Here is an 18,662-nt window from a genome sequence, read left to right on the forward strand (position 1 = left end):
CAACGCCCAACGCATCCCCTAGGTGAGAGAGGTCACCGCCCCCACACTGCAGCATAACAAAACCCACCGGTAAATGGGCCTCCATGTCTACAGAGGAAGGAACTCCCCCAACTATGAAGAAACTCCTCTAGGCATGGCTAACCAACATTCTAGCAAGCATCCTCAACAAACCCGCCCCAGGCGTGACTGGAGAAATCGCAAGGGCTTGCACGATACAACAAACAAACGAGCAGTGCAACCAACCCCTCCCTCCCACGACATGTATAACTCACAATGTCATTGATAGTGCAGGTGACAACTCCCTCATTGCCATTCTAAAAAGGATAGAAGAAATGGAGAATGAAAACAAGGCGCTCCGAGACTAGATGAAAGAACACCAAGAATGGGTTGACAAGATACTGGGCGCTCCTAAGCTGCTGCCGAAAAGGGACGCCGAGCGGTTCATAGAGAAGCTGTACAGTGATGATGCAGCCCTGCATGCCATACCAAAGACCTTCAAAATGCCACCCTGCCTCAGTATATACGACGGCACGACCGATCCTGAAGAACATGTGACCCACTGCGTCACCGCCGTGAAAGGCAACGATATCACCGAGGAACAAGTGTCCTCCATTTTGCTAAAGAAGTTTGGTGAAACCCTCTGTGATGACCCAAAATATCATCTTTAATTTAAACATCCATTTCTATGTTCTATGACCAAGAATAGCACTATTCTTCATTCCTTGACTTGCGTGAGCATTCCGTAAATTTTTCCGGAAAGGTTTTGTGTGAAATGGAGCTTCAAAACTCATTTGAGTTGACTTCGGTCAACGTTTTGAGCAAACGAGCCCAGATAAGAATTTTGACAGTTCCTGTAGGTCCGTATCGTGATTTGGAACTTGGGAGTATGCCCGAAATCGAATTCAGAGGTCCCTACCTCGAATTATCGCCATTTAACGGAAATTAGAAATCTAAAGGCTAAAGATTTTCAAAGTTTGAACATGAATTTGACTTTATTGATATCAGACTCGGATTGAGATTTTGAGAGTTGAAATAGCTCCGCTATGTCATTTATGGCTTGTGCGCCGAATTTGAAATCACTCCGGATTCATTTAGTACGTTTTGGCTCGGGTTTTGTAAAGTAAAAAGTTTGAAACTCATAAGTTCGAATCGAGGTGTGAATTATAATTTTGACATTATTTGACGTAATTTGAGACCCCGAGTAAGTCCGTATTATTTTACGGGACTTGTTGAAATATTTGGTTGAGGTCTCGAGGGCCTCGGGTGGATTTCAGATGGTTAACGAAATTTAATATGGATATTCTAGAATGTTTCGATGTCCTTTCTTCAAGAATAAGTGGTGTCAAATTAATCAAATAAGCTCCAAATTCAGTTTTTATCAAAGGACTATATCCGTATTGAAATTTCAGAGCTATAACAAAACGAATCGTCGAATTCGGACATCGTATGAGAGAGTTATGCCCATTTCAGTGTCATGAAAGATTTCCTGTCCCCGCCAGCGCCCAGGGTAGCATGTGGCGCTAGCATGGCGCTGCGAATTGTTTGGGTTCTGGAAACTGTGCCACAGGAAGCACCCCACGCTACCTGTGGCGCTCGAAAACAACAGAGGCTCTATAAACTGGGGTTTTTGCCATTTTTGACAAAAATAGAGTTAGAGAGCTCGGTTTAGGCGATTTTCAAGGAAAAACAATGGGGTAAGTATTCCTTATCCTACATTGATTATATTTCATGATTCTATACTCCTTTACATCATGATCCGTGAATTTATGGAAGAAAAATCAGATTTTTACAAAATCTTCCAAAAATGTAAAATGAAGATTTGAAGGTCAATCCGATGTCGGAATTCGATAATTTTTATATGGTTGAACTCGTATCAGAACGGGTGTTCGGATTTCGTGAGTTTTTCGGAATTCGAGACGTGGGTCACACTGTCGACTTTTAAAATAATTTTTGGATTTTAATCCGAAAAATTAGTAAATTCATATGGAATTGATTCCTGCGATTCGTGTTGAGTATATTGAATTGTTTGTGACTAGATTTGAAGCTTTCGGACACGAATTCGCGAGGCAAAGGTTTATTGAAATATTAAAATTGGTTGCAAAATGGGGTAAGTTTTGTGGTTACCCTTGACTTGAGGGAATAGAACCCTTGAATTATTTTTTATGTGAAATTCATGCGAACGACGTATAGGCGAGGTGACGAGTGTCTATAAGTCGTCGAATTAATTGTTTGCATAATTATTTGAAAATCATAAATTATTTTAAATCATGAATTAATTATTATATTAATTATTTCTCTCATATTTCTTGCTCAATATTATGCCCTGAATCCATACTATAATTGCTACATACTTATTTGATTTATGTGACTTAATTGCTACTTGACATTTAGCATACTAATTATTAAATTGCCTATTTCCTCCTTAATTTTCATAATTAATTGCTACTTGTGATCACTTATTTCTAAATAAATCATAATTATTATATGTTTGTTGTCTTATAATTTAATATTAATTGTTGCATTTATTAGAGTAATTTTTTTTATAAGAATTGGTAAATTATATTATTGGAGGAGCGGGTTGCACGTTGCAACAATATTGATTGAAATGAATATATTGGAGGAGTGGGTTGCACGCCGCAACAGAATTTATTGAAATGAATATATTGGAGGAGCGAGTTGCACGCCGCAACAGAATTGATTGAAATGAATATATTGGAGGACCGGGTTGCACGCCGCAACAGAATTTATTTAAATGAATATATTGGAGGAGCGGGTTGTACGCCGCAACAGAATTGATTGAAAGATATATTGAGGATCAGGTTGCACGTCGCAATGAGATTAAATGAAAATGAATATATTATGGGATCGGGTTGCACGCCGCAACTAAAACTAATTGAAATAATAATTGGTTATGACTATCGAGTTGGCTTCAACTGTTGAAATGAGATACCTGTTTTATTTCTATTATTGTTGTTGTTATTATTATTATTATTATTGCGTACAGGTTAATGTAAGTGATCTGGCTTAACCTCGTCAATACTTCATCGAGGTTAGGCTCGGTACTTACTGGGTATATGGGGTCAGTTGTACTCATACTACACTCTGCACTTCTTGTGCAGATACCGGAGTTGGTCCCAGCGGCGTACAGTAGATTTTCTCGACTATAGCTATTCGCAGGAGACTTGAGGTATAACTGCATGGCGTTCGCAGTTCTGACGTCCCCTCCCACTTTATCGTAGCTGTGTATTTCTTTCAGACAACTTCATTTTCATTGAGACCTCTATTTGTATTATTCTAGTAGCTCGTGCACTTGTGACACCAGTTCTGGGGTGGTATTTAGACATCGCTATTGTTATGGATTATTCACTTTATTTCAGACTTTATTTCCGCATTTGTTTCTTTGTTATTAATTAATTTAAAATTGTTTTAAAATGGCTAATATTATTCAAACGTTGACTTGTCTAGCAAGTGAAATTTTAGGCGTCATCACGATCCCGAAGGTGGGAATTTCAGATCGTGACAAGTTGGTATCAGAGCCCTAGGTTACATAGGTCTCACGAGTCACGAGCAAGCTTAGTAGAGTCTGAAGGATCAGTACGGAGACGTCTGTACTTATCTTCCAGAGGCTATGGAGTTTAGGAACAATTTCACTTCTATTCTACTTTGTCGTGCGATTTTATTCTATCATTGACGATTGAACTCTTCCATTCTTGTCCTCTCACAGATGGCGAGAACACGCACTGCGTCTACAGCCGGACAGGAGCCAGATCCCCTAGTGACAGCTATGACTAGGGGCAGAGGCCGAGATTATGCTAGAGGCCGAGGTAGAGGTAGAGGAAGAGCTCAATCTAGAGCTCGAGCAACATCACCTATTGTAGAACCTCAGGTGGATTTAGAAGCGGAAGTTCCAGCTCAGACGATACCTGTTGGACCAGTTCAGGTTCCGGAAGGATTCAAAGCTACTCCAGTACTTTAGGATGCTTTAGTCCGTTTCGTGAGTCTTATGGAGGGTGTGGCCCAAAATGGTACATTTCCAGTGGCACCAGCCGTCTCACAGGCTAGGGGAGGAGCACAGACTCCCACTACTCCCGCTTCGGGGCAAACAACTCTCCAATATCAGGCTCCAGTAGCCCATCCAGTTGGGGTAGTTCAACCAGTTATTGCAGCCCAAGCCGGTGATAGGCCTGCTTTGTCTTCTGAGGCTATGTTTAGGTTGGACAAGTTTACCAAGCTATTTCCAATCCATTTCAGTAGTACACCTTCTGAGGACCCACAAGAATATTTTGACCGCTGCTATGAAGTATTGCAGAACATGGGGATAGTCGAAAGCAATGGGGTTGATTTTGCTGTGTTTCAGATGACTGGTTCCGCCAAGAGGTGGTGGAAAGATTATGTATTTACTAGACCAGTTGGTTCGCCTTCACTTACTTGGGAGCAGTTCTCACGACTATTTCTAGAGAAGTTCCTCCCTATCACATTGAGAGAGGATTATCGCAAGCAGTTTGAGTGTCTCCAGTAGAGCAGTATATCAGTCACTCAGTATAAGACCCGTTTTGTGGATCTAGCCTGTCATGCTCTTCTTCTGCTTCCTACCGAGAGAGAGAGAGAGAGAGAGAGAGAGAGAGAGAGAGAGAGAGAGAGAGAGAGAGAGAGAGAGCGAGGAGGTTCATTGATGGACTCGTTCAACCTATCAAGCTATAGATGGTTAAGGAGACCGGGAGTGAGATTTCTTTTCAGACGGCTTCTAATGTCACCTGGCGGATCGAGATGGTTCTTTCACAGGAGAGAGGGCTAGTGTCAGATAAAAGGCCCCGTCAATCCGTTAATTTCAGAGGTGCCTCTCCTGGAGGAAAGAGTACTTATGGTAGGGGTCATCCTCCCATGCCATTTTATTCAGCACTTCAGACTTCTCATGGTGCTTCAGGGAGTCATGGTCCTATTATGCCTTACTCTGGGCAGCCGACATTTAGTGCACACCCAGCTCCTATCAGTGCACCACCACTCCAGAATCACTATGGCGGCTATCCGACCCGTTCGGGTCAGCTTCAGCAGCCGTGACAGCAGTATGGCTGTTATGAGTGTGGGAACATTGGTCACATCAGGAGGTATTACCCCAGGTTGTCGAGCAACAGATCTCAGCAGGATTCTCGTACCATCATACCAGCACAGGTTGCTCCACCGCTCGCCTGGCCAGATAGGGGTAGGGGTCAGACAGCTAGAGGTGGAGGTCAGGTTGTTCGAGGTAGAGGACAACCAGTTAGAGGCTGTCCCAGATATGTAGCTCCGAGTGATAGGGCCCAGCCCCGATTTTATGCTTTTCTAGCTAGGCTTGAGGCCGAGTCATCCGATGTCGTGATCATAGGTATTGTTCCAGTTTGCCATAGAGATGCTTCAGTTTTATTTGATCCAAGATCTACTTATTCCTATGTGTCCTCCTACTTTGCTTCATATTTGGTTGTGCCACTTGATTCTTTGAGTGCTTCTGTGCACGTGTCCACACCGATGGGGGATTCTATCATTGTAGATCATGTCTATCGTTCATGTGTGGTTACTATTGGGAGTCTTGAGACTAGTGTGGATCTTCTACTTCTCGACATGGTAGTTTTTGACATCATACTGGGCATGGATTGGTTGTCACATTATCATGCTATATTGGATTGTCATGCCAAAATGGCGACATTAGCCATGCCGGTGTTACCTCGATTAGAGTGGAAAGGAACTCCTGATCATTCTACCAGCAGGGTTATTTCTTATATACAGGCTCAGCGTATGGTCAAGAAGGGGTGTCTAGCCTATTTGGCTTATATTCTAGTTCCCAATGCGGATGTTCTTTCTATGGACTCAATACCAGTTGTTCGTGAATTTCCAGAAGTATTTCCTGCATATTTGCCGAGGATGCCACACGATAGAGATATTGACTTCTGTATTGATTTGGCTCCAGGCACTCAGCCCATTTCTATTCCACCATACCTTATAGCCCTGTCGGAGTTGAACGAATTGAAGGAGTAGTTACAAGACTTGCTTGATCAGGGATTCATTAGACCTAGTGTCTCGCTCTGGTGTGCACCAGTGTTATTTGTAAAGAAGAAAGATGGTTCAATGCAGATGTGTATATATTATCGGAAGATGAACAAGGCTACTATCAAGAACAAGTATCCATTACAAAGAATTGATGACTTATTCGATCAGTTTCAGGGTGCCAAGGTGTTATCAAAGATCGATTTGAGGTTTGATTATCATCAGTTGAAGATTAAGGCATCTGATGTTCCTAAGACAACTTTTCGGACTCGGTATGGGTATTACGAATTCCTAGTGATGTCATTTGGGCTGACAAATGCCCCAGCAGCATTTATGGATTTGATGAACCGGGTATTCAAGACCTATTTGGATTCGTTTATAGTGGTATTCATTGATGATATCTTGATTTACTCCGGCAGTCGAGAGGAGCATGAGCAACATCTTCGGATTGTGCTTTGAAGAATAATCAGTTATATGCTAAATTTTCAAAATGTGAATTTTGGTTAGACTCGGTTGCCTTTTTGGGGCATGTTGTATTGACAGAAGGCATAAAAGTGGATCATAAGAAGATTGAGGCAGTTCAGAATTGGCATAGACCTACTTCAGCTACAGAGATCCGGAGTTTCCTGGGTTTGGCAGGTTATTATCGCCGGTTTGTAGAGCGGTTTTCATCTATAGCATCTCCATTGACCAAATTGACAAAAAGGGTGACCCATTCAGATGGTCAGACGAGTGTGAGTTGATCTTTCAGAAGCTCAAGACTGCTTTGACTACGGTGCCAGTGTTGGTATTACCCACAGGTTCAGGATCTTATACGGTGTATTGTGATGCATCTTGCGTTGGGCTTGGTACAGTATTGATGCAAGATAGAAGGGTGATTGCATATGCATCACGGCAGTTGAAAGTTCACGAGAAGAATTATCTTGTTCATGACTTAGAATTGGCAACCATTGTTCATGCATTGAAGATTTGGAGGCATTACCTTTACGGTGTTTCGTGTGAGGTATTCACTGATCATCGTAGTCTACAATATCTATTCAAACAAAAAGATCTCAATTTGAGGCAGAGAAGATGTTTGGAGATGTTGAAAGACTATGATATTACCATTTTGTATCACCCCGAAAAGGCCAATGTGGTGGCCGATGCTTTGAGTAGAAAGGCTGTGAGAATGGGCAGCCTTGCGTATATTTCGATTGGTGAGAAGCCGTTAGCTGCAGATGTGCAGACTTTGGCTAATCAGTTCGTGAGGTTAGATGTTTCGGAGTCTAGTCAGATCCTAGCTTGCACAGTCGCTCGGTCTTCCTTGTATGAGCGTATCAGAGAGCAACAATATGATGGTCCTTATTTGCTTGTCCTTAAGGACATAGTGCGGCACGGTGGTGCCAAGCAGGTTGCCGTTGGAGATGATGGAGTTTTGCGGATGCAAAGTCATATTTGTGTGCCTAATGTGGATGGGCTTCGTTAATTAATTCATGAAGAGGCCCACGGCTCCCGGTATTCTATTCATCCAGGTGCCGCCAAAATGTATCAAGATTTACGGCAACATTATTAGTGTAGGAGAATAAAGAAGGATATAGTTGCATATGTAGCTCGGTGTCTAAATTGTCAGCAAGTCAAGTACGAGCATCAGACACCTTGTGGTTTACTCCAGAAGTTAGAAATTCCTATGTGGAAGTGGGAGTGTCTCACTATGGATTTTGTTGTTGGACTCTCACGAACTCAGAGGAAGTTCAATGCAGTATGGGTCATTGTGGACAGGTTGAATAAGTCAGCACATTTCATTCTATTAGCAGTTACCTATTCTTCGAGCGGTTAGCGGAGATTTACATCTACGAGATTGTCTGCCTTCATGATGTGCCCGTGTCTATCATTTCTGATCGAGGTACGCAGTTCACCTCGCACTTCTGGAGGGCTGTACAGTGTGAGTTGGGCACGCGGATTGAGTTGAGTACAACATTTCATCCTCAGACGGACGGACAGTCAGAGCACACTATTCAGATATTGGAAGATATGCTTTGCGCTTGTATTATAGATTTTAGAGGTTCTTGGGATCAGTTCTTGATACTTGCATAGTTTGCCTATAATAACAGCTACCAGTCGAGCATTCAGATGGCTCCGTATGAAGCATTATACGGGAGATGATGTCGTTCGCCAATTGGCTGGTTTGAACCGGGAGAGGCTCAGTTGTTGGGTACTGATTTGGTATAGGATGCCTTGGATAAGGTCAAGATTATCCAGGATCGACTTCGCACAGCTCAGTCTAGGCTCAAATCTAGTCACAAATAATTCAATATACTCAACACGAATCGTAGGAATCAATTCCATATGAATTTACCAATTTTCCGGATTAAAATCCGAAATTTATTTTAAAAATTGACAGTGAGACCCACGTATCAAATCCCGGAAAAACTCACAAAATCCGAACACCCGTTCTGATACGAGTTCAACCATATAAAAATTATCGAATTCCGACATCAGATTGACCTTCAAATCTTCATTTTATATTTTTGGAAGATTTTATAAAAGTCTGAATTTTCTTCCATGAATTCATGGATTCATGATGTAAATGAGTATGGAATCGTGAAATATAATCAATATAAGATAATAAATACTTACCCCAATGTTTTTTCGTGAAAATCGCCTAAACCGAGCTCCCTAACTCTATTTTTGTCAAAATGGCAAACACACCCGTTTGTAGAGCCTCTGCTATTTTCGAGCGCCACAGGTAGCGTGGGGCGCTGCCTGTGGCACAGTTTCCAGAACCCCAACAATTCCCAGCGCCAGGGCTAGTGCCCCACGCTACCCTGGGCGCTGGCGGTGACGGAAAATCATTACTGACACGAAAATGGGAATAACTCTCTCATACGATGTCCGAATTCGACGATTCTTTTCGCTATGGCTCTGAAATTTCAATACGGATCTAATGATTCAATCAAAATAAAAATTGGATCTCATTTTCTTAATGTTATACCACTTATTCTTGAAAAAATGACGTCGAAACATTCTAGAATATCTAAATTAAATTCTTTTAACCATCCGAAATTTTAATTCATTTTTATTATAGCATCTGTATTATTATTATATTCCAGTAGGGCCCGGACCTGACCTCGTCACTACTCTACCGAGGTTAGGCTTGGCACTTACTGGGTACCATTGTGGTGTACTCATGCTAATATTCTGCACATGTGTTGCGTGCAGATCCAGTTATTTCTTATCAGCCCCGCTACTAGATAAGAGTGCTTGCTTTTGTACGGAGACTTCAAGGTATATCTGCCGCATCCGTAGACCTTGGAGTCCCCCTCTATTCCCTCCTATGTCATTTACCTTCCTTACTTCTTTTATTAGACTCTGGTGTATAGAGATACTAGTTTCCTTCTGTAGCTTGTGACTTATGATGTTCCGGGTTTTTGGAATACTGTGTATTAATGGAGTGTTGGTTATTGTAAATGCCGAGCGACATTGTTATCATTTACTTAGTTATCTGTTATAGTTAGTTGATAAGTTTTGCTTCCATTTTTGTTATTTCCGCATCTTTGTTAGGCTTACCTAGTCGTAGAGACTAGGTGCCGTCACGACATCTTAAGGAGGGAGAATTGGGTCGTGACACTGATACGATCATAAAGAGAAGATCGAGAGACCATACAAGCCAATACTCGTCTCGGCTAAGAGATATCCAATCTAACAAACTGGCTGGATAAGGCCTAAACATCCAACGCCAATGGCCTCTCTACTGCTGGTAAATATGCTAAGCTCCCCAAACTCTCCACCCGGTGACTCAAAGAATCGGCCACCACATTGGCTTTCCCGGGATGGTACAAAATGGTGATATCATAATCCTTAAGCAACTCCAACCACCTCCGCTGACGCAATTTAAGATCCTTGTGTTTGAACAGATGCTGCAAACTCCGGTGATCTGTGTAAATCTCACAAGGAACACCGTACAAATAGTGCCGCCATATCTTCAAGGCATGAACAATAGCTGCTAGCTCAAGGTCGTGGACATGATAGTTCCTTTCATGCACCTTCGGTTGTCTGGACGCGTAGGCAATCACCCTACCGTCCTGCATCAACACTGCACCTAGACCAATCCGCGATGCATCACAATATACAGAATAAGACCCCGAGCCTGTAGGCAATACCAATACTGGGGCTGTAGTCAAAGCTGTCTTGAGCTTCTGAAAGCTCTCCTCACACTCCTGTGTCCACCTGAACGGAGCACCCTTCTGGGTCAGCCTGGTCATAGGTGCTGCAATGGATGAGAACCCCTCTACAAAACGGCGGTAATACCCCGCCAAACCACTAAAACTCTGGATCTCCGTAGCTGATGACGGTCTAGGCCAACTCTGCACTGCTTCCACCTTCTTCGGATTCACCTGGATCCCATCACAAGTTACTACATGACCCAAGAATGTCACTGAGTCTAGCCAAAACTCACACTCTGAAAATTTCGCATATAACTTGTTTTCTCTCAAGGCCTAAAGCACAGCCCTCAGGTGCTGCTCATGATCCTCCCGAGTCCGGGAGTACACCAGAATGTCGTCAATAAACACAATAACGAAAAAGTCAAGATAAGGTTGGAACACACTGTGCATCAAGTGCATAAATGCTACTGGGGGATTGGTCAGCCAAAAAGATATCACAAGGAACTCGTAGTGACCATACCGAGTCCTGAAAGCGGTCTTCGGGATATCTGGCTCCCGAATCTTCAACTGATAATAGCCGGAACGTAAATCAATCTTGGAAGACAACATCAAGTATTCACAAAGCAATAACAACACTGCACAATGATATAACAACAGGGGCGCTCCCGAGATACCATCTTGTAGCCCCAAAAGTAGATATACAAGGAGAACTCCCGAGGTACCGCCTCGTAGTCTCAAAAGTAAATATGCAGGGAGAACTCCCGAGGAACCGCCTCGTAGTCTCAAAAGTAAATATGCAGGGAGAACTCCCGAGGAACCTCCTCGTAGTCTCAAAAGTAAACACACAGCTCAAACCGATAAATACAACAGTTAACAGCAAGATTTCCACAGGTAATACTGATAATAAACAAGGAAAGCAGGAAATCAACTAGGCATGCTTCACAGAGTTCAAATAAGTTGTTAAAGCACGTAGACATGCGATATTAGACTAAACATGATAACTACACAGGTTGGTATAACGCAATTAAGAATGAAAAGCAAATTACTACTCAGAAAAATGGTATAACCCAAATTAAAAGGATGACAGGCTGCTAATTAGTAAAAAAATCGTTTTAAAAACAAATAGCCCGTGTACGTACTCGTCACCTCGCGTACACGGCGCTCACATATCACAACAGTACCAAATCCTAAGGGGATTTTCCCCACACAAGGGCAAGCAACTTACCTCGAACCAAGCTCAATCAATCCGTAACAATGCTCTTTCCACGAATATCTGACTCTGAATGGCCCAAATCTAGCCAAAATCAATTAAATATCATAAATAAAACTACAAGGAACTAATCTAGCTAATGAAATCAAAGCTAAAGCAAGAAATTGGAAAATCACCCTAAAAAGCCTCCCCGGGCCCACAACTCAGAATTGGGTAAAAGTCACAAAATATGAACACACATTCATCACGGGTTCACTCGTACAAAAATTACTCAAATCCGATACCTAAATCTTGATCAAAATCCCAAAATTTGGCCTAAGAACTTTTCTCAATTTTCCCTAATTTTCCACCCCAAATCACTAATTTAATGATAAAATTAAAGACATAATCATGGAAATTAACCAAAATTAGGTAAGAATCACTTACCCCAAACACCCACGTGAAAATCCCTCCAAAAATCACCTAATTCCGAGCTCTCAAGTCCAAATGGTGAAAAATGACATAAACCCTCGATTTTGAACTTTTAAATCTGCCCAGGTGTTCCCTTCTTCGCGAACGCGGCCACTCTCTCGCGTTCGCGTATAACAAAAATTCCACTAACCAAATTTCCTCCTTCGCGAACATGAGGGACCCCTCATGAACGCGTACCTTTCACTTCCTGGTCCTTCGCGAACGCGATACCCACTACGCGAACGCGTAGACCAAATGACTAGTCCCCAACTGCCTCACTTCCTCTACGCGAACGCGTTCCACTCTTCGTGTTCGCGATGCTTCCACTGACCATACCTTCGCGAACGTGGGCTCCTATGTGAGAACGTGAAGAACAAACTTGAGCTGGCCTCCCAGATGCCCTACGTGATCGTGAGACCTCTCTCGCGAACGTCATGAAGAAATGTCTGCAACAAAAACACCAGAAATCTGCTATTTTTTTCTTAAATTCAAAAGGTCCGTTAACCATCCGAAATCAACCCGAGGCCCCAGGGACCTCAACCAAACATACCAACAAATCCTAAAATACCATACGAACTTAGTCGAGCCCTCAAACTATATCAAACAATGCTAAAATCACAAATCATCCTCCAATTTAAACTTAAAGAACTTGAAACTTCCAAATTCGACAACCGATGTCGTAACCTCCCAATCTCACCCGATTGACCTCATATTTTGCACGCAAGTAATAATCGACATTACGGACCTACACCAACTTTTGGAATTAGAATCCGACCCCGATATAAAAAAGTTCACTACCGGTCAAAATCTCCAAATAATTTGACTTTTGTCATTTCAAGCCTAAATGAGCTACAGATCTCCAAAATACAATCCGGACACGCCCTTAAGTCCAAAATCACCTAACGGAGCTAACGGAACAGACGAAACTCCATTTTAGAGTTGTCTTCACACAATTCCAACTACAGTCAAAATCCTAAGGCTTAAGCTTCCCGGCAAGTCACATAAGCTGAAACAGATATGGGGAAAGCAATAAATAGGGGATCAGGGCTATAACTCTCAAAATAACCGGCCGGGTCGTTACATCCCCCCCTCTTAAAATAATCATTCGTCCTCGAACGAGTATAGAGACATACCTAAAGTGGTGAAAAGATGAGGATAACATTTGCGCATATCCTGCTCGGTCTCCCAAGTCGCTTCCTCGACCAGATGACCCCTCCAGTGAACCTTCGCGGAAGCAATATTCTTTGAACTCAACTTTCGAACACGAATTCGCGAGGCAAAGGTTTATTGGAATCTTGAAATTGGTTGTGAAATGAGGTAAGTGTCGTGATTAACCTTGACTTGAGGGAATAGAACCCTTGAATTATTTGTTATGTGAAATTCATGTGAACGACGTATAGGTGAGGTGACGAGTGTCTATACGTCGTCGAATTAATTATTTGCATAATTATTTGAAAATCATAAATCGTTTTAAATCATGAATTAATTATTATATTAATTGTTTCTCTCATATTCCTTGCTCAATATTATGCCCCGAATCCATGCTATAATTGCTACATGCTTATTTGATTTATGTGACTTAATTGCTACTTGACATTTAGCATACTAATTATTAAAATGCCTATTTTCTCCTTAATTTTCATAATTAATTGCTACTTGTCATCGCTTATTTCTAAATAAATCATAATTATTATATACTTGTTGTCTTATAATTTTATATTAATTATTATATTTATTGGAGTAATTTCTTTTATAAGAATTGGTAAATTATATTATTGGAGGAGCGGGTTGCACGTTGCAATAGAATTGATTGAAATGAATATATTGGAGGAGCGGGTTGCACGCCGCAACAGAATTTATTGAAATGAATATATTGGAGGAGCGAGTTGCACGTCGCAACAGAATTGATTGAAATAAATATATTGGAGGAGCTGGTTGCACGCCGCAACAGAATTTAGTTAAATGAATATATTGGAGGAGCTGGTTGAACGCCGCAATAAAATTGATTGAAAGATATATTAAGGATCGGGTTGCACGCCGCAACAGGATTAAATGAAAATGAATATATTATGGGATCGGATTGCATGCCGCAACAGAATTGAATGTTAATTTATTATGGCCAAGTTGGCTTCAACTGTTGAAATGAGATACTTGTTTTATTTCTATTATTGTTGTTATTATTATTATTACATACAAGGTAATGTAAGTGATCTGGCTTAGCCTCGTCACTACTTCGTCGAGGTTAGGCTCGGTACTTACTAGGTACATGGGTCGGTTGTACTCATACTACACTCTGCACTTCTTGTGCAGATGTCGGAGTTGGTCCCCGCGGTGTATAGTAGATTTTCTCGGATTCAATTATTCGCAGGAGACTTGAGGTATAACTGCATGGTGTTCGCAGTTCTGAAGTCCCCTTCCACTTTATCGTAGCTGTGTATTTCTTTCAGACAGCTTCATTTTCATTCAGACCTTTATTTGTATTATTTTAGTAGCTCGTGCACTTGTAACACCAGTTCTGGGATGGTATTTAGACAACGTTATTATTATGGATTATTCACTTTATTTCAGACTTCATTTTCGCATTTGTTTCTTTGTTGTTAATTAATTTAAAATTGTTTTAAAATGGCTAATATTATTCTAACATTGGCTTGACTAGCAAGTGAAATATTAGGTGTCATCACGGTCGCGAAGGTGGGAATTTCGGGTCGTGACACTCTCACAGGAGGGGCATTAACATGGTATTCGCAGCTACCAGCACGCTTCATAAAAACTTTCGAAGAAATGGCTAATAAGTTCGTAACCACCCATGCCAGAGCCAAAAAGGCCGAGGCGAGAGTAAACGACATATTTGCTATTAACCAGGCCCTGGGAGAGGGATTAAGGGACTTCCTAGCCCGGTTCAATAGAGTAAGAATGACTCTACCAAACGTATCCGAAGGGATGACGGACGTAGCTTTTGAGAAAACTAGAAAACTATTGAGTCGATTAATGAAGTATCCTCCAACCACTTGGGATGAAATCCACAATGCTTATTATGCCGAGGTTCGAGCAGACGAGGACGATCTCAACATACCAACTCACCGGCTTTCGGTACAAGCCGAATCCAGAAAAGAATAAAGAGACAGTACTAGAAGAGATCACCCAATTCCATGACCTAACAAGGAAAGACACCAAGCATATGTCAGGGCGGCTGCTGCACCCTTCCTCCGCTATGAAGAAGGCCCGTCCAGACCAAGGACAAGGACTCATCGGAACGAAAGAGGTATGCCTCATTTATTATCTGCTCACAATTTTTGTGTATCGCCTACAGAAAACACCTACGCTCTTGAGAAACTCAAAAAAAAAGTGAATTGGCCGCCAAAGATTAGATCAGACCCGAACACCATAAAGTCCGACGCCCTCTGTGAGTTCCACCAGGAATGCAAGCACAAACCAGAAGATTGCATCGCCCTCAGACAGTAAGTCGTAAACATGTTACGGCAAGGGCACTTCAAAGAACTGTTAATCAATAAGGGGAGGAAACACTTTGCTAGAGGACGTGAACATCATGACCCGCCAAAGCCGCCATCACCAGCTCGTACCATCAACATGATCATCGGTAGCGACGACGATGCCTCTGTCAATGGTATGAAGTTCACTACCACTCACAAACTCAAGTGGTCGATCACTCGCAAACGGTATGACGGACTTGAAGTGAGTATCATCTTCGACGAGTCACATGCCGACGATTTGACTTTCCCTCATAATGATGCCCTTGTTATTACTTTACGCATTTTAGATGCCGATGTCAAATGCATCATGGTGGACGATGGAAGCGGTGTATGCATTATCCACCCCCGAGTCCTTACCCAAATGAGGCTCGAGGATAAGATAGTGTCGCGCTGCATCACACTAACCGGTTTTAATAATGTAGTTGAGCAAACATCAGGGGAAATTACACTCCCCGTCTTAGCCGGCAGTGTAATTCTAGAGACAACATGCCACATCATGGACTAGGCCATGATGGTAGGCAATAATCCCGTATTTTAGTCACTTATTACACTCTAATGTGCTGCACTTTAATTGAATTGGAGCTTTAAACGCTAATGTTTTGCAGTAATTATGTTTTTTATGACATGTAGGAGTGATTCCAATCTATATAGATGTTGTGGAATGAATTCATGCTATTTTGGAGCTTTGAAGTCTGAGTAAAAGCCCAAAGATTAAGTTGGGATCGTGTTCGGGAATCAATGAATGATAGTGCACTTTAAGAATGAAACGAAGAATCGAGGATGCATACTGCGCATTGTCTAGTAAATGCACATAATGTTTAGATCCGAAATCTATTTGGGCTCCACAATATATCGTTGGAAAGCTATTTAAAAGATCTACAACTTTTATGTTTTACACTTTCCAAAATTCCCAACTGATACCACCCAGGTGCGCGACCAAGTGCGCGATCGCGCATTGGGCGCGCACTTGGGACAGAAAGGTTTGCAAAATGCGTGACCAAGTGCGCGACCAAGTTCCCAAGTGTGCGACCGCGCATGTCCTATCTGGGAAGAGTCCTATTTTGCTAAGAAAGGGGCAGTTTCGTCTGTTTTTGTTTTGGGAGCGGATTAAATACCCCAAACACCATTTTAGAAGACTTGTGACATACCTTAGACATAAGGAAGCTAAGGATAAGAGGGAGAAGCAAGAGCACAAAGATTTCATCTTTCCTTCCTCTCTCAAGATTCGGGTTTGGATTGTATTTATGTTTTCCTATACTTTTATTTCATTTGTGAAGAACTTCTCCATGTCTATGGAGTAGAACCTTTTGGGTTTTGATGGATTTGGTGTATTGATGGTTATTTGTAGATTAGAACTCTATTTTTATGTATTTGAATCGTTTTGGGAAGATTAAATTGTTGCATCTATGTTCACTTGTTCTTGTAATCGAGAGAGGCATAAGTTGTGATATATTTGCACTATATTGTTAGTTGAGTTCATAGATTCTTCGAAGTAATCGAAAGAGGCTAGTTGAATCCTTGATTAAACCTAGTTAGGAGTATAATCGAAAGAGGTTCTCCTAAAGACTAATCCATTACGAATTCTTACATATCTTCACCAAGCTTAAATTGGTTCATATTGTGAGGTTAAGACTTAATCGAGAGAGGAGTTTCTACTAAACAATTGTACTGATAATTAAGTGAATTCGGGAGACTCGCTTGAACATTAGAAGTGAATTATCTAGAATTAGATCCCGAACAATTATCTTGCACCTATCCTATCAACCCATATTTTCTCCCATTTATAACTTCCTTGCTTATCTTTGTTGCTATTGGCATTAGTCAATAACTTTAGAGTCTTAGTTATTTGTAGTTAGAATTCGTATATATCTCCATTTTTGATCCTCCTGGATAACAATCTAGCTACAAACTACAGGAATACTGTTTAAATCCAATCCCTGTGGACACGATATTATACTATACTATCTTTGACTAGCGAGCACAATTTAAGTGTGTTTTGCGCTCGTCAGGCCACCGTGTACAATGCCATAGTGGGCAACCATCGATACATCCCATGAGAGCCATCCCTTCCATCCTATACCAAGTGATTAAATTCCCAACACCATAGGGGATATTCAGTATACCTGGAGAATAGCGCACATCCGAAAATGCTACCGCATTGCCTTAGACAGTACGACCATCCAATAGACAAAAGACAAAGAAAAAGAGGCATAGCAGTCAACAGGGTCGAGGTCAGAGAAAGATGAAACAAAGGACGTCATCAAGGATCCCGACACGGTCGAAGCCGCATGATTGACCATAGAAGACCTCGACCCCATTCAATTGGACCTTAACGATCATAGCAAGAAGGCCTATATCGGCTACAAATTAAATGTCGACCCATTCCGCCCCCCAGTAAGACAAGTTAGGCATAAATTCTACCCCGCTATCAACGACGCAGTCCATGGTGAGGTGGAAAAACTATTAGAAAACGGATCCATCAGGGAGTCGAAGTACCCCAAGTGGGTCACCAACGTAGTGATGGTAAAAAAGAATAATGGGAAATGGCGGATGTGCATGGATTTCACATATTTGAACAAAGCATGTCCGAAGGATTCATTCCCATTACCTCATATCGACCAACTCATAGACGCAACGGTCGGGCATGAGCTACTAAGTGTCTTGGACCCTTACTCAGGTTATAATCAAATCCTCATGGAAGAAGAAGATCAGGAAAAGACCACGTTCATCACCCACCAAGGAACGTATTGCTATAGGGTCATGCCTTTTGGACTAAAAAACACAGGGGCTACTTATCAAAGATTGGTAACAAGGATGTTCAAAGATCATCTCTGCAAAAAAATGGAGGTATATATAGACGACATGCTGGTCAGGTCCAAAAGGGAAGAAGATCACATCGATCATTTGAAAGAAACTTTCCACATACTCAGACGGTACGGAATGAAGCTGAACCCGGAGAAATGCGTGTTCGGTGTAGCCTCAGGAAAGTTCTTGGGTTTTCTGGGATCGCAATGAGGGATCAAGGTCAACCCAGACCAAATCAAAGCTATTGAGGAGATACCAGAACTCTTAACCACTAAACAAAACTCCAAAAGTTGACTGGTCATATCGCCGCCCTATCAAGGTTCATCTTGCGGTCGTTGGATAGGTTCCATAAATTCTTTGGCGTACTCAAGAAAGACAACGGCCTCGAATGGACGTCCGAGTGCATCTAGGATCTACGAGAACTAAAGGCAAACCTATCATCACTACCCTTGCTTTCAAAACCCGAACTTGGGGAGCAGCTCCTGGTCTATCTAGTCGTATCCAAGGTAGCAGTAAGCACAGTCTTGATCCGAGAAAATAAAGGTA

General features: G+C 41.9%; 3 protein-coding genes across 3 annotated transcripts; all 3 read left to right on the forward strand.

The window, feature by feature from the left end:
- Positions 1-5,502: 5,502 nt before the first annotated feature.
- Positions 5,503-6,009, forward strand: LOC138904452 (uncharacterized). Its single transcript, XM_070192951.1, has one exon. The coding sequence runs from the start codon at positions 5,503-5,505 to the stop codon at positions 6,007-6,009; it is 507 nt and encodes a 168-aa protein (XP_070049052.1).
- Positions 6,010-7,099: 1,090 nt separating this feature from the next.
- Positions 7,100-7,483, forward strand: LOC138904453 (uncharacterized). The gene has a single exon (XM_070192952.1). It carries the CDS (start codon positions 7,100-7,102, stop codon positions 7,481-7,483), a length of 384 nt encoding a protein of 127 aa, XP_070049053.1.
- Positions 7,484-15,291: 7,808 nt separating this feature from the next.
- LOC104103971 (uncharacterized) lies at positions 15,292-15,947 on the forward strand. Its single transcript, XM_009611940.2, has 2 exons — positions 15,292-15,780; positions 15,942-15,947. The coding sequence occupies exons 1-2, from the start codon at positions 15,292-15,294 to the stop codon at positions 15,945-15,947; spliced, it is 495 nt and encodes a 164-aa protein (XP_009610235.2).
- Positions 15,948-18,662: the final 2,715 nt, after the last annotated feature.

This window comes from Nicotiana tomentosiformis, chromosome 2 (assembly GCF_000390325.3).
Source record: "Nicotiana tomentosiformis chromosome 2, ASM39032v3, whole genome shotgun sequence".
Lineage (NCBI taxonomy): Eukaryota > Viridiplantae > Streptophyta > Magnoliopsida > Solanales > Solanaceae > Nicotiana > Nicotiana tomentosiformis.